Source organism: Astatotilapia calliptera, chromosome 10 (assembly GCF_900246225.1).
Source record: "Astatotilapia calliptera chromosome 10, fAstCal1.2, whole genome shotgun sequence".
NCBI classification, from domain to species: Eukaryota; Metazoa; Chordata; class Actinopteri; order Cichliformes; family Cichlidae; genus Astatotilapia; species Astatotilapia calliptera.
Window position 1 is genome coordinate 2,773,801 of NC_039311.1, and position 17,434 is coordinate 2,791,234.

Here is a 17,434-nt window from a genome sequence, read left to right on the forward strand (position 1 = left end):
GTCTGGTGCAGGTCTACAATACTTTTCCTGGTGTCCTTCGAAAGCTCTTTGGTCTTGGCCATGGCGGAGTTTGGAGTCTGACTGTTTGAGGCTGTGGACAGGTGTCTTTTATACAGATGATGAGTTCAAACAGGTGCCATTCATACAGGTAACGAGTGGGGGACAGAAAAGCTTCTTACAGAAGACGTTACAGGTCTGTGAGAGCCAGAGATTTTCCTTGTTTGAGGTGACCAAATACTTATTTTCCACCCTAATTTACGAATAAATTCTTTACAAATCCTACCATGTGAATTCATGGATTTTTTTTTCACATTCTGTCTCTCACAGTTGAAGTGTACCTCTGGTGCAAATTACTGACCTCTGTCATCATTTTAAGTGGGGGAACTTGCACAATCGGTGGCTGACTAAATACTTTTTTGCCCCACTATATATAGCCATTCACTGTAATCCTATTAGATCAGCAGTTTATGAAATACTCACCCTAGCATGCTTGGTGAAAATAACAATGGCACGTTCAAAGTCTTTTATCTCATCTTTCCTTCTTATTCTGATGTGCCTTTTGAACTTTAGCAGGTCATCTTTACATGTCTAAATGCCAGCAGCACTGGGTATTTTGGCCTTGTCATGTTTCTGTCAGTACTCTTTGTTTTCTCCATATAAAGTTAGTTTTACTGTCAAAAACAAATATTTTAATGCAGAATGTGTACTTTAACTAGTGAATGTGAGACTTTTATATGTAATAAAGATTCTGTGGGGATCTGAGGAATTTCTCTAGACCCCCTCTTTCAGTTGCTCTTCACACCAGTTTGCAGAGGAGGGCGGTAGTGAGCAATGCGAGCTAAATATTGATGTCTTCGTGTAATAATAGAAGGCTGGCTGTGCCGTATTATTCTGCAGGCCCGAGTGATTCCTAAGATATGCCAGCTCAACAGTAATATGGGGCTAGTTGTTTTGCGAGGCATCACAAGCTTAAATTCAGATATTTTTCACTGGAGTTTGGCGGCATGAAAACCGACCTCTACCTAAGTGCGAATACTTGATATTGTCTGTTTTAGTGACTGGCAGTGCAGCATAGTAACTGATAACCTGCCACGCTGTGTTGTCTTTGTGTGTCGTGGATGTGCCCACTCCATGTATGTCGCGCAGCCGCGCTCCCGGGACTGCAGATTCACGAACGCGCACCGTGTTTCAGCACGGACGAGGGACACGAATGAAAGGTAACGGGCTCTGCCGGCATTTCTCCATTCAGCGCTTCAGCGAGCCGCTAGGTTGCTGTGCCCCGCGGCACTGACGGGGGTTATAGCTCGCTTTACGTCGGGGTTTGGTTAAAGGAGCCCGGGGAGCGTTGACAGACACGGAAAGTCCCACAAATCAGTTCGCCGATGTTTGTTAGCAAGACCGCTGCCATTTGAGTAATTCAACTGCTATTAGCGACTTGTTCGGTTGTTTAAGACGCTTTAGGCGTCAGCAGCCAGGGTTTAGTGAGTTTAAATGGACACGTACAGAATGCCATTAAAGTGTAAAAGCACAGAGCTTATGGTGGAATTCTAAGTATTTGACAATTAAGCTTTTCGTATCGTACCGTGTGCTACAAGCTGACTAGTCTTGCAGGTTTTCTGACATCTGATAGTTTGAGGGTTGCTAACTGGAGCCTTCAACTCTGACATTTATAGGGCAGCATGCTAGAGCAGTGAAACTGAGCAAGCTGGGCTGTAGCTCCTGCACCTGACCTGGTCAGCACCGTGGCAATTTTTTGACCTGAAGAAAAGAAACTGCAGATAGTCAGTCTGTGCCATTCCAGCTTGATGTAATAAATTGGATGACCTGATGAAGCTGCTTCTGTCTAAAATAATGTGTGTTTTCTTGCTCTCATTTTTCAGGCTGCCTTAAAGTTCCTGTCCTCCGTCCCGGTGTCCCCAAGCAGCAGCCTCACAGATAGGCAAAGCTACCAGCCAGCACGGAGCCTGCTGTAGAGCGTCACCTCATGGAGAATATTTTATCCCATGCTACATCTTATTTTAGACCTCCTGCTGCAAACAACCCTTTACCAGTAGTGTCAGCATCTAGCTGATTCCAGAGGGCCCAGAAACAAGACTCCACTGAAGAACAAATATTATTATTATAATTATTTGCATTGACTGTAATCATGGGGGCTACAGGCTACGGCTACTATCGTTTAGTCATCTTCATTTGCATGTTCATCGGCTACTCGCTCTATTTCTTTAACAGAAAGACCTTCTCATTTGTCATGCCCTCTGTGATGGAGGAGATAGAACTGGACAAAGATGATCTGGGTAAGATGGAAACAATAACAGGGTGCTTTTATTTTTTAGGCTGTTGAGTGTAAGGAAAAGCTTCTTTAGCAAGCATTTAAGCCTTTAATCAAGCAGTTGCACAAGCGTTGCTATGTGAAGTGTTTGTTTGATTGCTGCTACACCCACCAGAGTGCTTATTATGTCACTTGCACTGATTTGACCTCAAAATTTCCACTGGGGAGAGTTTTGGTTTAAAAATGGTCCCAAAAAGATAACATTTATAAACATGTCCATCAATTTGTGCTTATTTTGTGGTGTTCACAAAGGGCTGGTCCAACCCACGGCATGAAGAATTTAGAAACAACTTTACACACGTTCATGTTTCCTGTTGAAAAAGCACATTGGACATGCTTTTTGTTTATTTGTTTATACAAATGATGAATTAGTTCACCTGATAAGAACAGGTCATGTTACACTTCTGAGACTCCACACACAGTTACCTGGATAAGACAAAATCCTGCTCCTCACTCGAGGCCTCTGGGCTGTGGATATTGCATGAGTAATTTCAAAGTGGGAAGGATGTTTTTCCTTCTGTAAATCCACTCAAAAGCTCATCAATTTGTGACTATAGATTATGGTTGGGGAAAAAATTGATAAAACGTAGCATAGCGATATTTTGCATTTCAATACAGGAGCACCAAATGTCAGGGAATGCTATGAACAAGGGGCCTCATCTCATCACCATCCCGAGATAACGTTACACAAGAAAACTGAAATTAAGTCGGCTCAACCAAAACGTCAGCTTTACAAAGCTAGCTCCTAATTCAGAGCAAGCTAATCGCTCAGTCACACAGGTAAAGAAAAAAGTAAAATGTTGTGATACTGAGTTATTAATGTGTATACTTTGTAGCAACCCGAATCTTCTTCAGTAGACAGTTTGCATCATACTGAAATAGCAATCTGCACTGTGTCTCTGCAGGTCTGATCACCAGCAGCCAGACTATGGCCTATGCCATCAGTAAGTTCATCAGCGGCGTGCTGTCAGATAAGATCAGCGCCCGCTGGCTTTTCTCCATTGGCCTTTTCCTGGTAGGGGGCATCAATGTGGTCTTCTCCTGGTCCTCTACTGTATCCATGTTCTCTCTGCTGTGGTTCATCAACGGCCTGGGACAAGGCTGTGGCTGGCCCCCATGTGGGAAAGTGCTCCGCAAGGTAATATCATCCTGTCTGCCACCTCGTGCACCAGTATAAGTGTAATGCTGTCAGCACGCAGGGTGCCCATGATGCTTGTAATGCTTTCGCAACTAGTGAAAAGACATCACTTACAGGGGAGGACTACCTGTATGTTGTGTGTTTGGATTCTTTACTCCGGTGCATTAAACATGTATATTTCCTATTTTATTTGCAGTAATTGGATTCCTTGACATATATAGGACTCACCTTTGGTAGGACTACGGTCCTACAGTCATATGTTCGAGCAAATGCTAATCCATTAGACTCTGAGATACGTTGGAAGGTATCTTAAAGTAAGAAGCTCTCTTAAACGTAGCGGTTAGGAACAGCTGGGCAATAAATAGGCTTTGGCATATGTTCAGCATGTGGCAGGGGATCAGATTACAGGTCAATGTATTTATGGAAGATCCTCAGGAGATGTTTTTGAAGAATAGTAACATTGTTCAGAAGAGTTTCCCATCCCCAGTCAGAGCAAACACGTTTCATCCCTCCAAGTGTGTTCCATACTTGAGTTTACATTCACACGCGATGGAGAAGAAAAAGATTTAAATCAACTTTAAATATTTGCCCAGTAGATTCTGAAGTTACAGGACAATCTTTCAGGGGTACGGTATGAGGACTATTTATGGTCGCGTTTAGGTCGATTAAGTCTTGAGGGCGTGTGGCTCTGATGTCAAAAACAGATTACGCTTTTTGTCTGTGCTGTCATTGTGCTACAATTCTGTTGATTATTAGATTTGCAATAATCTCTCTGCACAGCTCACATATAATCTTTTAAGATAAACTGCACTCAGTGACAAATTTAGTTCCATAACTTGTGGGTTGCCTCAGCAAATGGAAAGTAGCTAATATGAGCAATATGTGGTTTCAAGTTGTGCTTAAATAGGCTTTAATATTTGATTCTTTGTGTCTGTTCTCCGTCAGTGGTATGAGCCTTCCCAGTTTGGAACATGGTGGTCTGTGCTGTCCTGCAGCATGAACCTGGCTGGGAGTCTGGGTCCAATCTTGGTCTCAGTGCTGCTGCATTACTACGACTGGAGGACCATCCTGACCATGTCGGGCATTTTCTGTGCTGCCTTCTCATTTGTTTGTCTAGTGTTTGTAAAGAATGAGCCAAAGGATGTGGGCCTGCCCAGCATGGAGGCAGCGGCCAAGAAGGGAGCGAAAGGAGGTGAGAGAACCAAGAACGGAAAGGTCACTTCCTGTGTAGCTTTAAACGATCATCATGTCAGTCACACGGGGACGTGTTCAGGGATGCAAACAACTCACTTGTAAGCTAATTTTCCTCTTTTTTAAGTAGTGACATTATTATCCTGAACCAGTGGATGATGGATGAATCCCTGTCAGAATTCCTACAGTGAATTTCTTTGATGCTCATGAAGGTGAACTGTATTGGACAATTAGAGCAAAAACCTGCTTGCATTGGTATGTGGAGCCAAAGATGGACAGGACTCCCAAAATATGGGAAAACACGTCTCAATAGAGTTACAAATGCATACAGTATGATCTACAAGCATAAACTAAGCTTGTGTGTAATGATTTGTGTGTAACTTATAGGACTCATAGTACATGCTTCAATCCACACACAAATACAAAGCAGCCTGACCACACGTGAAACTATTATACAAAACGCATACATCCAAACCAGAATAAATACTGATCATTTATTAAGTTCAGCTCTGAATCTGATAATTTACACTTTCAAAAACCTTTCTGTGTGTACAAATGTGTAGAACTACATGAAACCTCGCTCTCGCTTGCTCACCAAACCTTAAATACATGTGGACAAACTGATCACGTCGCGTGCCCACGTGGGGTTTCGAGGCACGTTTAATGCTGCCGGCATTGCAAAGATTCACAAAGGTAAGCTGGGTTCAAGTCCCAGTGTGAAACAGACGTGGACAAATCATTACTTGTGGATATCGTACACATTTGCAACCCATATGGAAAGCATATTTTTTTCATGTGCACATAAGTGTCATAATGGCAGATTTTTTTGCCAGATCTGCAGCTCTGTAGTACAGAGACCTCTGGCGGATGCTTAGTGTTCTGAGCTTGGCTCATAGCTGCTCACTAGCTTTCAGGTTTGGGTCAACTTATATCCAAGTGAGGCATCAGAAGTTTACACCAGCAGAACTTTGATCCTCTGCAGGCGATGAACACAGTGTACAGCTGAATGCTAACATTTCACTCACAACTGTGCCCATTAGCTCTTTTTGCTGCAGTAGCTATTACTGTAAAAATATTTTTCTCTTTCTCACTGTCTGTAAACTTCGTACTGTAGATCTTACTCTCACTTGCTGGTACGCTTATACTCACCAGCCACTTTGTTAGGTACACCTGTTCAATTGCTAGTTAAAATAAATATCTAATCAGCCGGTCACATGACAGCAGCTCACTGCATTTAGGTATGTATTTTTGAGGGATCAAGCAGTAAAGGCATAGAGGACACAGGAAAAATGTCTTCATGGTGTGTTTTTATTCCACACCAAAGTTCAAAATATAATTAATGGGCCCATAAAAGAGGTCAACTAAATACAACTCTGCTCAAAAAGTAACATAAAAGTAACTAAGCAAACAAAATATACAGAATTAACTCACAGACTGACTTAAACGCAAAGACACAGGCGGGTAACTTTTTATAGTGGTTTGGCCAAATCATTTAGACACAATAGAGGAAACCGAATTAAACATGAAGACTATCTAAGCACAAATTAACTTAACCAAACCTAAAACACCCACCTTGTTTGTAGGGGGTGTGGTTGGCTTTCATAGTCCTCGGCCCTTGGCCACGCCTTTTGCCCAAAGAGAAAACTCAAAAGAAAGAGAAACATAATTAATATAACAGAATCACACAGTGCTAATATGTGCACGCTTCATAACGTCACTGTTAGGTTTAAGTAAATAAATGAATGAATGACATTCCTGAAATAAATGTTTAAACACAAAACAAACTAATGAGGTGAGTGTCTGGACTGATTGTTACCAACATGTGGTTGAGGCCATCACAGTAGTCAAATCAAATCAAATCACTTTTATTGTCACATCACATGTGCAGGTACATTGGTACAGCACATGTGAGTGAAATTCTTGTGTGCGAGCTTCACAAGCAACAGAGTTGTGCAAAATACAATAATGTAAACAAGCAAAATACAAGAATGGCTACATCTGAAACTAATAAATATATGTACAATATATAATAGTATATGCATTTCTGGATGTGTATACTAAATATTTTTCTACGTGTGTGTGTGTGTGTGTGTGTGTGTGTGTGTACACATATTTTACAAATTAAATAGAGTAAACAATGAATAGAATATATAAAATAAATAAAATAAAATATACAGAGTGAGACATGTGCAAAACAGTGGCATTACTGTACAGTATGGAGTGCATAATGTTGAAGTTCCAGTAGTGAAGCTGAGGTGTCTATGACGTGTTCAGCAGTCTGATGGCCTGGTGGAAGAAGCTGTCTCTCAGTCTGCTGGTACGGGACCGGATGCTGCAGAACCTCCTTCCTGATGGAAGCAGTCTGAACAGTTTATGGCTGGGGTGACTGGAGTCCTTGATGATCCTCCCCGCTTTCCTCAGGCAGCGCTTCCTGTAGATGTCTTGGAGGGAGGGAAGCTCACCTCCAATTATCCAATCAGAGCACCGCACTACTCGCTGGAGAGCTTTGCAGTTGTAGGCGGTGCTGTTGCCATACCAGGTGGTGATGCATCCAGTGAGGATGCTCTCAATGGCACAGTGATAGAAGGTCCTGAGGATGCGGGGGCTCATGCCGAATCTTTTCAGTCTCCTGAGAAGAAGAGGCGCTGCTGCGCCTTCTTCACTGTTTTGTTTGTGTGTACTGACCACGTAAGATCCTCAGCCAGATGTACACCAAGGAACCGGAAGCTGCTCACTCTCTCCACAGCAGCTCCGCTGATGGTGATGGGGGTGTGTACTTCTCTGCACCTCCGGAAGTCCACTATCAACTCCTTTGTCTTTGCGACGTTGAGGGTGAGATGGTTGTCTTGACACCAGTGGGTCAGGGCGCTGACCTCCTCCCTGTAAGCCGTCTTATCACCGTTGGTGATAAGACCCACCACTGTAGTGTCGTCCGCAAACTTCACAATGATGTTGGAGCTGTTAGTGGCTGTGCAGTCGTAGGTGTAGAGTGAGTACAGGAGAGGGCTCAGTACACACCCCTGTGGAGCACCAGTGTTCAGTGTGACGGGGGATGAGGTGATGCTGCCCAGTCTGACCACTTGGCGTCTGTCAGACAGGAAGCTAAGGATCCAGCTGCAGAGGGAGCTGCTCAGTCCTAGATCCTGCAGTTTCCTGTCCAGCTTCGAGGGAACGATGGTATTGAATGCTGAGCTGTAATCTACAAACAGCATCCTCACATACGTGTCTCTCTTCTCCAGGTGTGACAGGGCAGTATGTAGTGTCAGGGCTATGGCATCATCAGTGGACCTGTTGTGGCGGTATGCGAACTGTAGAGGGTCCAGTGAGTCGGGTAGTGAGGGGCACCTGCTAAAGGTTGAAATTGAGCATCAGAATGGGAAAGAAGTGGTTTAATTGACTTTAAACATGGCACAGTTGTTGGTCCGAGACGAGTTGGTCTGAGTATTTTCAGAAATCGCTGAACTGCTGGGATCTTTCTGCACAATCCTCACAGAATGGTGTGAAGAAGAGAAAATATCCAGTGGGCGGCAGTTCTCTGGATAGATGTGGGAATTCAAAGGCGAATGCTCAGACTGATCCAATAGGAACGCTTCAGTAACTCAACCACTCGTTACAACCAAGTTATGTCGAACATGTGACTTGTCATCAGAAACTGAAAAACTCTCCGTTTCTGTTGTGACATTCAGATGTAAGGTCAGAATTTGGTGTAAACATCATGAAAGCATGGCTTCATCCTGCTTTGGATGAGCAGTCTGGAGGTCCCTTTCTTGACACACTTTGTATGTTAGCACCAATTGATCATTGTTTAAATGCCACAGTTGCTGAATATGTCCATCCCTTTATGACCATACCATGTGACAGGCATGCTTTGTAGAATAATTGAAAAAACTTCATTCTTTACATTATTTGGACTGTTAAGTATTCATGAGCTCTTTTTGTGTCCGTGCTCACCAGGAAGCAGTGAAAGCACCCTGAGTGAATTCCTCCTGTCTCCTTTCCTGTGGGTGCTGTCTCTGGGTTACTTGGTGGTGTTTGGAGTGAAGACGGCTGCCACCGACTGGGGACAGCTGTTCCTCATGCAGGAGAAAGGCCAGACTGCTCTCATGGGTGCGTGTGTTCATTGTTGCTTCCCACATAGTTTTCACGTCATCTGACTGGTTGTGGGTGATGACGGAAGCTCTGTTGCTAACAGGCAGTACCTACATGAGTGCCTTGGAGGTTGGAGGCTTTGTGGGCAGCCTTACGTCAGGCTTCATTTCAGACAGAGCTGTGGCTCGGGTGAGTAACCGATAGGAGTTGAATTAAAACAACTTGGGTCAGTTAAAGGGATTCTTGAACAAGCATACGAGTAGCGATTGGTTAAGTGGATTAGTTAGCTCAACTATTTCAAATAATTAAAGGCTTGAATGAGCCTTTAAAAAGTTTAAGCAAAAAGCTCTACTAAAAGTAACGGAAATAACCATAAGTTATGTAATATTAACAAAGAAATAGTTGGAATTCTCTGCTTAAGGTATCACTGGTATTTGAAATTCATTAAAAAACAAATTCTTCGAAAGCTAACAGAAATGGATAGACACTTGAAATCTTATTATTGCCAAACTGTGAATAAAAGTAGTAAATATTTTGCTAAACATTTGGCTAGCAATTAAATTGTTAGCCAAGTATGAATTAACAGTTAGCAAATATAGCAAATACAGAAAAAATGTAGTTTATTTCGCAGTTTCTGATGCCTAAACTATAAATACACTGCACACTATTTCCCCCAAAATCCTTCTCCAGCAAGCCTCTCGGCTGTGAGTGGGAGTTCCCACTCAGCACAGCCACACAGTCGGACTGTAGCTACATTGTAACAGCAAACCCCTCTGAAACCTTAGAATGTAACTTACCTATGGTTACATTTCATCTAAGGCCCTCTTTAACCTACTGCTATGAATCTTTGTAGAGTTCAGGATGCACAGGCCAATCCAATAGTTAAATGGACTGGTTCTTTACTTGAGCACTGAAAGCACTGTGTCGACACAGACACAGCTGGTGACATTTCTGGAAGGTGCACATCAGGTTACCGGGGATGTAGCAGGATATTTACACAATAAGTGCAAAGCCCAACACCGTAACCTGACGTGCACCTCCATAGAAATGTAACTGCACTGCGTGTCAATGCAGCTCGCAACTATTGCGACTGGCCTGTTCAGTGATGTTGAGTCCTCCTGTGCATTTGTGGCTACATTTTCACCACAGTTTGATTTTATGAGTGAGAGAATAAGCAGGGTTAGGGTTGATTTCAAATTAACATACTGCTCGAATTTTCCAAGGTTGAAGTCTGACTTTTTTTTTTTTTAAATTATTATTATTTATTTAGGTTTTAGACTTAAACCTGGTTTTGATACATCACATGTTTCAGTATGAAGGGTGTTGATTTTAGTGTTTTGCTCCTTTCTTTGCCTTTTTCTAGAAAGGCTTGGGCACCCATGGCAACCCTCGCCATGGCCTGCTTATTGTCATGATGGCTGGCATGTATGTGTCAATGTACCTCTTCAGAGTGACCATCACACCTGAAATCCCAAAGGTAATTCATCATTTTGTAATCCACGTGAAATGTATACCTTTCAGTCCTCAAAAAACTCTAAGAGTAAATGTCTTTGTTCAGGAGCCTCCACTTTGGGTCCAAGTCATTCATCCTGTATCCGTCCTCATTGGTGTGTCAGAGAAAGAGGTATGCTCCGGAAAGAATCATTCCATGTGAATAAAAACAATGTAGCTACTTATCAAAAGGCTAGCTGGTGAGTTGTTCTGAACAGCGAGCATAGCGGCTCTATGTTGTTCTCTACAGCAGACTCAGACACACTACCCAGTGTTACAGTGCCATCCACTGACTATTTCTGGGAAGAGATGTGGGTTACACTCCGGCCCAGCAGGGGGCCAGTTAGGGCCCAGTTACCCGTTCAGCTTGCAGTGATGGAAACCCTGAAGCTGATGAAGAAAAAGGCATTTATTAGTCTGTGGAACTGGGACAATAGATGTTTAATGGCAAATGTTGTTGGTGTTTAACACCTGTACCTTTAAAAGAAACTGCTTCTGAAGCAAACTGTGTTGCATAAAATAAATTTTCAAGCTTGCAACATTTGGGATTTCATTTGGGAAAATCAGCATTTGGACAAACTCAACCAAAATATGTCTTTTTACCTTTTTACCCGTTCACTTTAAAAGAGTTCATTCTCTTTTGAGCTTCAAATGAACTTTAAGATTCACCTAAAGGTTTAAAAATGTCCCAGTTTCAGTATCGGTACCTGTGGACACCCTAGAAAAATTTTTTTCCACCAGAAGGCTTTTATTTTATGTATGTTTTCTCTCATTCACAGATTTGGATCCTCTTGCTTGGTGCCATGTTTGGATTTTCTTCTTATGGACCAGTCGCCCTGTTCGGGGTGATAGCCAGTGAAAGTGCTCCTTCAAACTTCTGTGGAACATCTCATGCTGTTGTAGCTCTAATGGCTAACGGTGAGCTGCAGTAAAATCATTGTCATGTTTCAGGTTTTGACCCTTTGATATGAACACACAAGCTTTCTTTTTGTTGCAGTGGGAGCTTTCATGGCAGGGCTGCCCTTCAGCACTATTGCCAAGCAGCACAGCTGGGACGTGGCGTTCTGGGTAGCTGAGGTGATAATGGGCGTCACCACCATCGGATTCTTCCTTGTACGTAACATGCGCACCAAAATGGGACGGATCACAGAGAAAGTGGACTAAAGTCCCTGTTGGTACTGCTGGTGACTCTATATGCAAAATACCGCACATTAATACAGATCCAGCTTGACCAGCCAAAACAAGACTAATCATGAAATCTTTGACGGCATCCTCAGGGCTGATGCCGATCATGGAATCACTTATTTAGTCCCAGGTAATCCCACATGCATGGATTAATATTAAAGTGCACAAAGGTCCTGTAGATCCATGCTCATCAAAAGCTTCTGTTTTAACACTTCAACTTAATCAGCCAATCAATAGAAAAAGTTTCTCATATCGATGTGCTTACAAATGGTCTAAAGATGTATGTTTCAGAAAACATACCGACACCAAAGTATCAAAAGCTGTGAGTCGGTTTTCTTGAGTTGAACCGTATGTAGAGCCCATTTTCACATCCTGCCTACAGTGCAGGTCGTTTCTGTTTAACACAGTGAATGTTGACTGAAGGGTCTGTACATTAAAGGTAACATTGTTCACTTATACCTCAAGTATTTGTAAAACTTCTTTTCATTAACGTGTTCACTGACATGAAGCATTTGGAGACCGTATTTTTCTACACAGTCGTTTGCTAAATGATAGTTTGTTCTCTGGTTATGTCAGCTTTTCTGATCTGGCATGTTTATTTATTTGTTTTTAGAACAGATAAATACAGATGATAATGTCACTGCCGTTGTAGTTTTGTGGAGCAGATTTCTTAATTTTTGGGATAAACAAAGTACATATCATCTGGACTATAAACTGTTAATAAAATCTCTCGACCACCTGATCTTTGTCAACTGAAAGGTTACAGCACGTGTTGCTTTGCCATGTCTTACTGGAGTTGTGCTGGTTTTCAAAGAGGTAAAGATCTAATAAAAGCTTCATTTTCTTTATCTACAAAGTGTTGTTGACCTTTGCACCTTCAGTGTCTGACAGGTAAAAGTCCAAAAAACGGGCAGGAACAAATGCGGAGTAAAAACAGACGCCTTTGCTTGAATGAATACATAAAGGGATGGACGTTGTCTGCAAAAAGCCCCCAATCCAAGTGTTACCAGTTTGAATCCCACCTGATCCCTCGAAGAACAATAAGTACACACAGCCATTACATTTAATGATAACCCAAGGTTTAATTTAAATAGAGTGAGTTAGAGCAAAGACACGTTTGTAAGTATTTCTAAATGGTGGGATGTGGGAATGCTTTCATACTTACTGATTTATTTATTTATTTTAATGAGTGAACCAGATAGCAGCTGCTTGAGTTTGGAGAATTGGAGTTTGGAGTTTGTGGATAATTGGAAGAAAAAAATAATACTAAAAATGGGATGATATTAAAAATAAGAAGTCTTGGTAAACGTTTAACTATGACTCTGAACCAGGGCTACCTGTGGTACATTTCAGTTCTTTACTTGTTCCACATGTTGTCACATTACAACCTTATTTTATTTACAGCCATATTTTGAGTGACGGTAGACACCAGTAACAGTTTGAGCTGATATAATTTTGGTGAGAATTGGGTAAAGGTCGGTCCTAACCCAAATTCGAGAATCGGGTAAAAACTTTTTTTTTAATGAGTCGTCTTCAAACTTGACAATGATACATGAGGCCTTGGGGGACATGCGTACTTAGGATGGCTAAGCATTTGACTTTGACCTTCACTGTTGGTGCCCAAGGTCAAAGTTGATCTTGGAAAAACAAAATGCCAAGAAACCATATCGAACGTAATTTACATGTCAGATGTTTCTACAATTTGATTGGACTCCACCTGTGGTATATTCAGTTGTCTGCACATGATTTCATGAGATACACACCAGTCTATTTAAAGTCCAACAACACATGTCAGAGCAAAAACAAAGACATGAAGTCCAAGGAATTGTCTTCAGACTTCAGAAACAGGATTGTTTCGAGGCACAGATCTGGAAAGAGGTACAAAAGATTTCTGCAGCATTGAAGGTCCCAGTGAGCACAGTGTCCTCCATCATCCATAAACGGGAGAAATTTGGATTCAACAGGACTCTTCCTAGAGCTGGATACTGGCCAATCTGAGTACTTAAGGTAGAAGGGCATTAGTGAGGTGGCCAAGAACCCAAGGAAAACCTTAAAGGTTCATCTTCCAACAGGACAACAACCCTAAGCACACAGCCAAGATAACAAAGGAGTGGCTTCAGGTCCTTGACTGCCCCAGCGAGAGCCCAGACTCTGTGCACTGACACTCCCCATCCAACCTGAGCCTGAGAGGTTCTGCAAAGAACAATGTGAGAACCTGCCCAAAAATAGGTGTGGCCAAGCGTGTAGCTTCATACTCAAAAAGACTTAATGCTATAATAGTTAAGTATTGAGCAACTACTGTGAATATTTATATATGGTATATTTTGTTGTTTTTATGCATTTGCAAAAATTTCAAACTAACCTTTTCCACTTTTTCATAATGGGGTGTTGTGGTTAATTTTGAGGTTAAAAATGAATTGAATCCATTTTGGAATAAGGCTGTAACATGACCAAATGTGGAACAAGCTGCAATATTATTTGCAGTATTCTTTTAACCACAAGGTTCAGAGGTGAAGGTTTAGGGTAGTATGCAGTGAGAATGTATGAAAAAATAAAGCCATCAAATTATGTTTCACTGATTATATGTTGTTTTTTTTAACTTTCAAAAGTGTGAATGAACATGAGGAACAAAGGTGAATTACTCGCAACAGGAAAAATAAGAAAATATGCTAATAATTAACTTTCAAACGTAGTTGTTAACCGAGGATAGGAAAGGATTAGTAGTGTAACTGCTGTCCCATATGGAGGTAAAAAAATTAAATGAAGGTGTGGTCCTTAACAAATGTGTGCCAAGGTAACACACAGTAACACAACAATGAGAAAAAAAGAGGAAGGCACAGAGATAACTAAGGTAAAGGAAGTAACTTGTGGAAACAGGAATAGAAATATTTACCGTGAACAGAACTTTTTGTAGATTTAAAAAAATTATGTAATTGTAAATTTTCATGCCAGCAGCACATCTCAAAAAAAGCTGGGACGGGGGCCATATTTACCACTGTGTATTGTCCCCTCTTCTTTGAACAACAAACTTCTGGGATCAAACTTCTGGGAGTGGGGAACTCCCAGAAGACTAGCTTGACTTTTGGGAGATGTTGTGCTAGTCTTGTCTGATATAGGATTTTAGCTTGGTCCTGTATCTGTGATAGATTGATTATTTGTTGAAGTCCATAATGGAGTAAAAAGTTGTGGTTAAAAGTTACCCAATATATTATTCAATTTATTTCAAATATGTAAATGTATAAACAAGGGTAAAAGAAGTCCCATTAAGAGACGTAATGTAACACAGGCTAAAATAGTTAAAAGAGTTCATGACTATGTTCAACCGGATAATAATCCTTAATGTGACTACAACCTGTGTAACATTCAATCTGTGATCTACTTGTCGAGCCTGGGAAATAATCCATGTGATTTAGTGATCATGATTGATTAGTTATGCCTGCTGTTGCCGGAAGGGGGAGCTCTGGCCACGATGCCTCATTCGCAATGAAGCTGCTGAAAGAGAAGCATCGTGTCTGAGCGTCGTCATTGACTTATCCCCTTTTCAGGTAATAATTGTGCAATTCTGCTGTTGGACTTTACAAATATGTATGTTGAGTTGTACTGACCGTGTTTCCAAATGTACCAAGAGGTTACTAGGAATACTTAGATGACCTGTGTTAACTGTGATGTTAGGATAAGCTATAAGCAGCAAGCTAAGCTAAGCGCTCTGTTGGTGGCTAGCATGAAGCATTATCGTGCCAGACTGTGTATGAAACATACATTGTGTGCATTTTGCATTTGATCTGGACGAAGAACATGTTTATTTTGTATGAAGAGACAAATGCCTATTAGTGTTTTTATATGAATATTTTGTTTATTTTCTGTACATTTCAGTTTAATGATCTAAGTTTGTCTATTGATTCATAACCTGTTTTTGTAAATTCTTACATTCAATTTAATCTGTAACTTATAGAAAAGGAAAGAAAACAGTCTTGAGGTATATTGTCTTACAACTAACAGAGACTGTACATCGTTGTTAGGATGTTTAATACTTTTGTATGTATGTTTATATTTCTGAATCATTCGCAATGAAGCTGCTGAAAGAGAAGCATCGTGTCTGAGCGTCGTCATTGACTTATCCCCTTTTCAGCCCCTTTTCAGGGTGTAACATTTTGGAGGCACCGCTGGGATGGATGTGATGAGGGCCCGCTGTCCCAGATAGACGCCCCAGTCATCATTCAACCCCTCACATCAAATACCACGGTGGGAGATACAGTGTGCTGGTTTCGACAGTTACGCAGAGGGACCTGCATGCAACCTGAGGTTAACTACTGGTGCCAGGGAAGCTGCACTGACTCTTCTGCAAAGAGGTCTTACATCACACTAATCTTTTCCACAAGCCACAGACTGAAATGGAGTCTTCAGGGCTAGAGGACCTGAAGTTAGAAGTTGCTGGTACATTGTATACAGTGACAAGAGACGTTTTGATCGAAATTTGTGATTTCCTAAATATTGCTGGTTCAAAACTTGAAAGGGTATCGGGTAAAAGTCGTTCCTCTCTCATTTCCTATATAATACAGCACTTAGAAAGAGAGGAGCTGGGTGAGCTTGAAGATGAGGGAATGTCTGAGCTACTGTTTTTGAAAGATAAAATTTTTGAGTTGCAACAGGCTGCTCAGAACGGTACATCGGGACACAAAACCTCAGATACTAACCAGACAGATGAGGTGCAGGAACAGGTTGGTGAGGCCTCAGAAGAAGAACAACTGATAAAGGAAATAGAGGCGCTTCAGTTGGCTCTTGCATTATCACGACAGAACAAGGCGAAGCAACCTAGTACAGCCAAACTGTCGATGAGTGTGGGGGACAATAGTGCTAAACAAACCCCTCCACCTTTTCTGACACTACCGTGGGGCAGAGAATTCAAAATAGCAGGTCCGATTGGTGAGCCTGGCCAAAAGGATAAACTAACTTTCTCCAGCCTAGCTCATCAGATTGAACAAGGCATCAGCAAAGGAGTCCCTGAAATAGAAATAGTTGATGCAGTAATTAGGGCAATAGCACCAGGCTTACAATTGCGTAGCTACCTAGAGGGCAAAACCAACCTTACATTGCCTACCCTGAGGAGGATTCTAAGGTCCCACTACCAAGAACGAGGGGCAACAGAACTTTACAAACAACTCACGTCAGAGGTCCAAAGCATTAAAGAAACCCCACAAACTTTCTTAATCCGTGCCCTAGACTTAAGACAGAAAATTCTGTTTGCATCGCAAGAAGCTGAATCTGGCTTAAGATATGACCCTGTGCTTGTACAGAGCATGTTCCTTCATACAGTTCTGACAGGCCTGCAAAATGATAACATTAAAAGTGACCTCCAGCCCTACCTACACGAAACCACAACCAGTGATGAGCTCCTCCTTGAGAAACTCAATGTTGCCTGTGCAAATGAAGCAGAGAGACAAAATAAAAAGAAGTTACTCTCCCAGCAGCGGCCAACCACTATGCATTCACTTCAGTCTGACACCCCTGCAGATAAAAAAGGGAAATGCCTAAAACCTGAATCCATCAGCAAAGCTCAGCCTGACCTACTAAATGAACTTAAAGAAATCCGTTCTGACATGGCATTATTGAAAAATCTTGGTGCTGAAGTTGCACAAATCAAAGAAATAATTCAACAGCCTAGTCCAGCACAAACACAGTATTCTGCCTCACTTGCAGCACCAGAATGTGTTCCCTTTTCTCATCTTGAGCATCTGCCACAAAACTACTGGCCTCCTGTGGGACCTGGACGGAGAGGTGATACAGCTCAGTATCAACAGAGGTTTGCACCACAACGTCAGTATCCTGCTGTAAACCGAGCACGCCTAAGGAAATGCTTTGGCTGCCAGCAAAGTGGGACTGAGTACTGCAACCATTGCTATCGATGTGGTAGTAGTGAACACTTTCTTGCAGGCTGCAGGGCGAAACTAACTAGACCAGACAAAGATCAACCTTTAAACGGACAGTGGTTGCCCCCACGGGACAGGGAGTAA

At 41.9% G+C, this 17,434-nt stretch overlaps 2 protein-coding genes across 6 annotated transcripts; both read left to right on the plus strand.

Moving 5' to 3' along the window:
- Positions 1-846: 846 nt before the first annotated feature.
- On the plus strand, positions 847-12,279 carry LOC113030615 (glucose-6-phosphate exchanger SLC37A4-like). Of its 5 annotated transcripts, XM_026182218.1 has the most exons (11): positions 847-1,026; positions 1,147-1,217; positions 1,881-2,294; positions 3,235-3,467; positions 4,413-4,659; positions 8,613-8,765; positions 8,851-8,936; positions 10,111-10,224; positions 10,306-10,371; positions 11,018-11,156; positions 11,236-12,279. In XM_026182218.1, exons 3-11 carry the CDS (start codon positions 2,147-2,149, stop codon positions 11,400-11,402), a joined length of 1,353 nt encoding a protein of 450 aa, XP_026038003.1. In that variant the 5' UTR covers positions 847-1,026; positions 1,147-1,217; positions 1,881-2,146; the 3' UTR covers positions 11,403-12,279. The 5 variants fall into 5 exon arrangements, with proteins under 5 accessions (XP_026038003.1, XP_026038001.1, XP_026038006.1 ...); XM_026182216.1 differs by having other exon boundaries at positions 847-1,217; XM_026182221.1 differs by lacking the exons at positions 847-1,026; positions 1,147-1,217 and adding an exon at positions 1,367-1,412.
- A 1,449-nt stretch (positions 12,280-13,728) lies between these two features.
- LOC113030902 (uncharacterized) lies at positions 13,729-17,434 on the plus strand. Its single transcript, XM_026182694.1, has 2 exons — positions 13,729-14,968; positions 15,553-17,434. Exon 2 carries the CDS (start codon positions 15,815-15,817, stop codon positions 17,432-17,434), a length of 1,620 nt encoding a protein of 539 aa, XP_026038479.1. The 5' UTR covers positions 13,729-14,968; positions 15,553-15,814.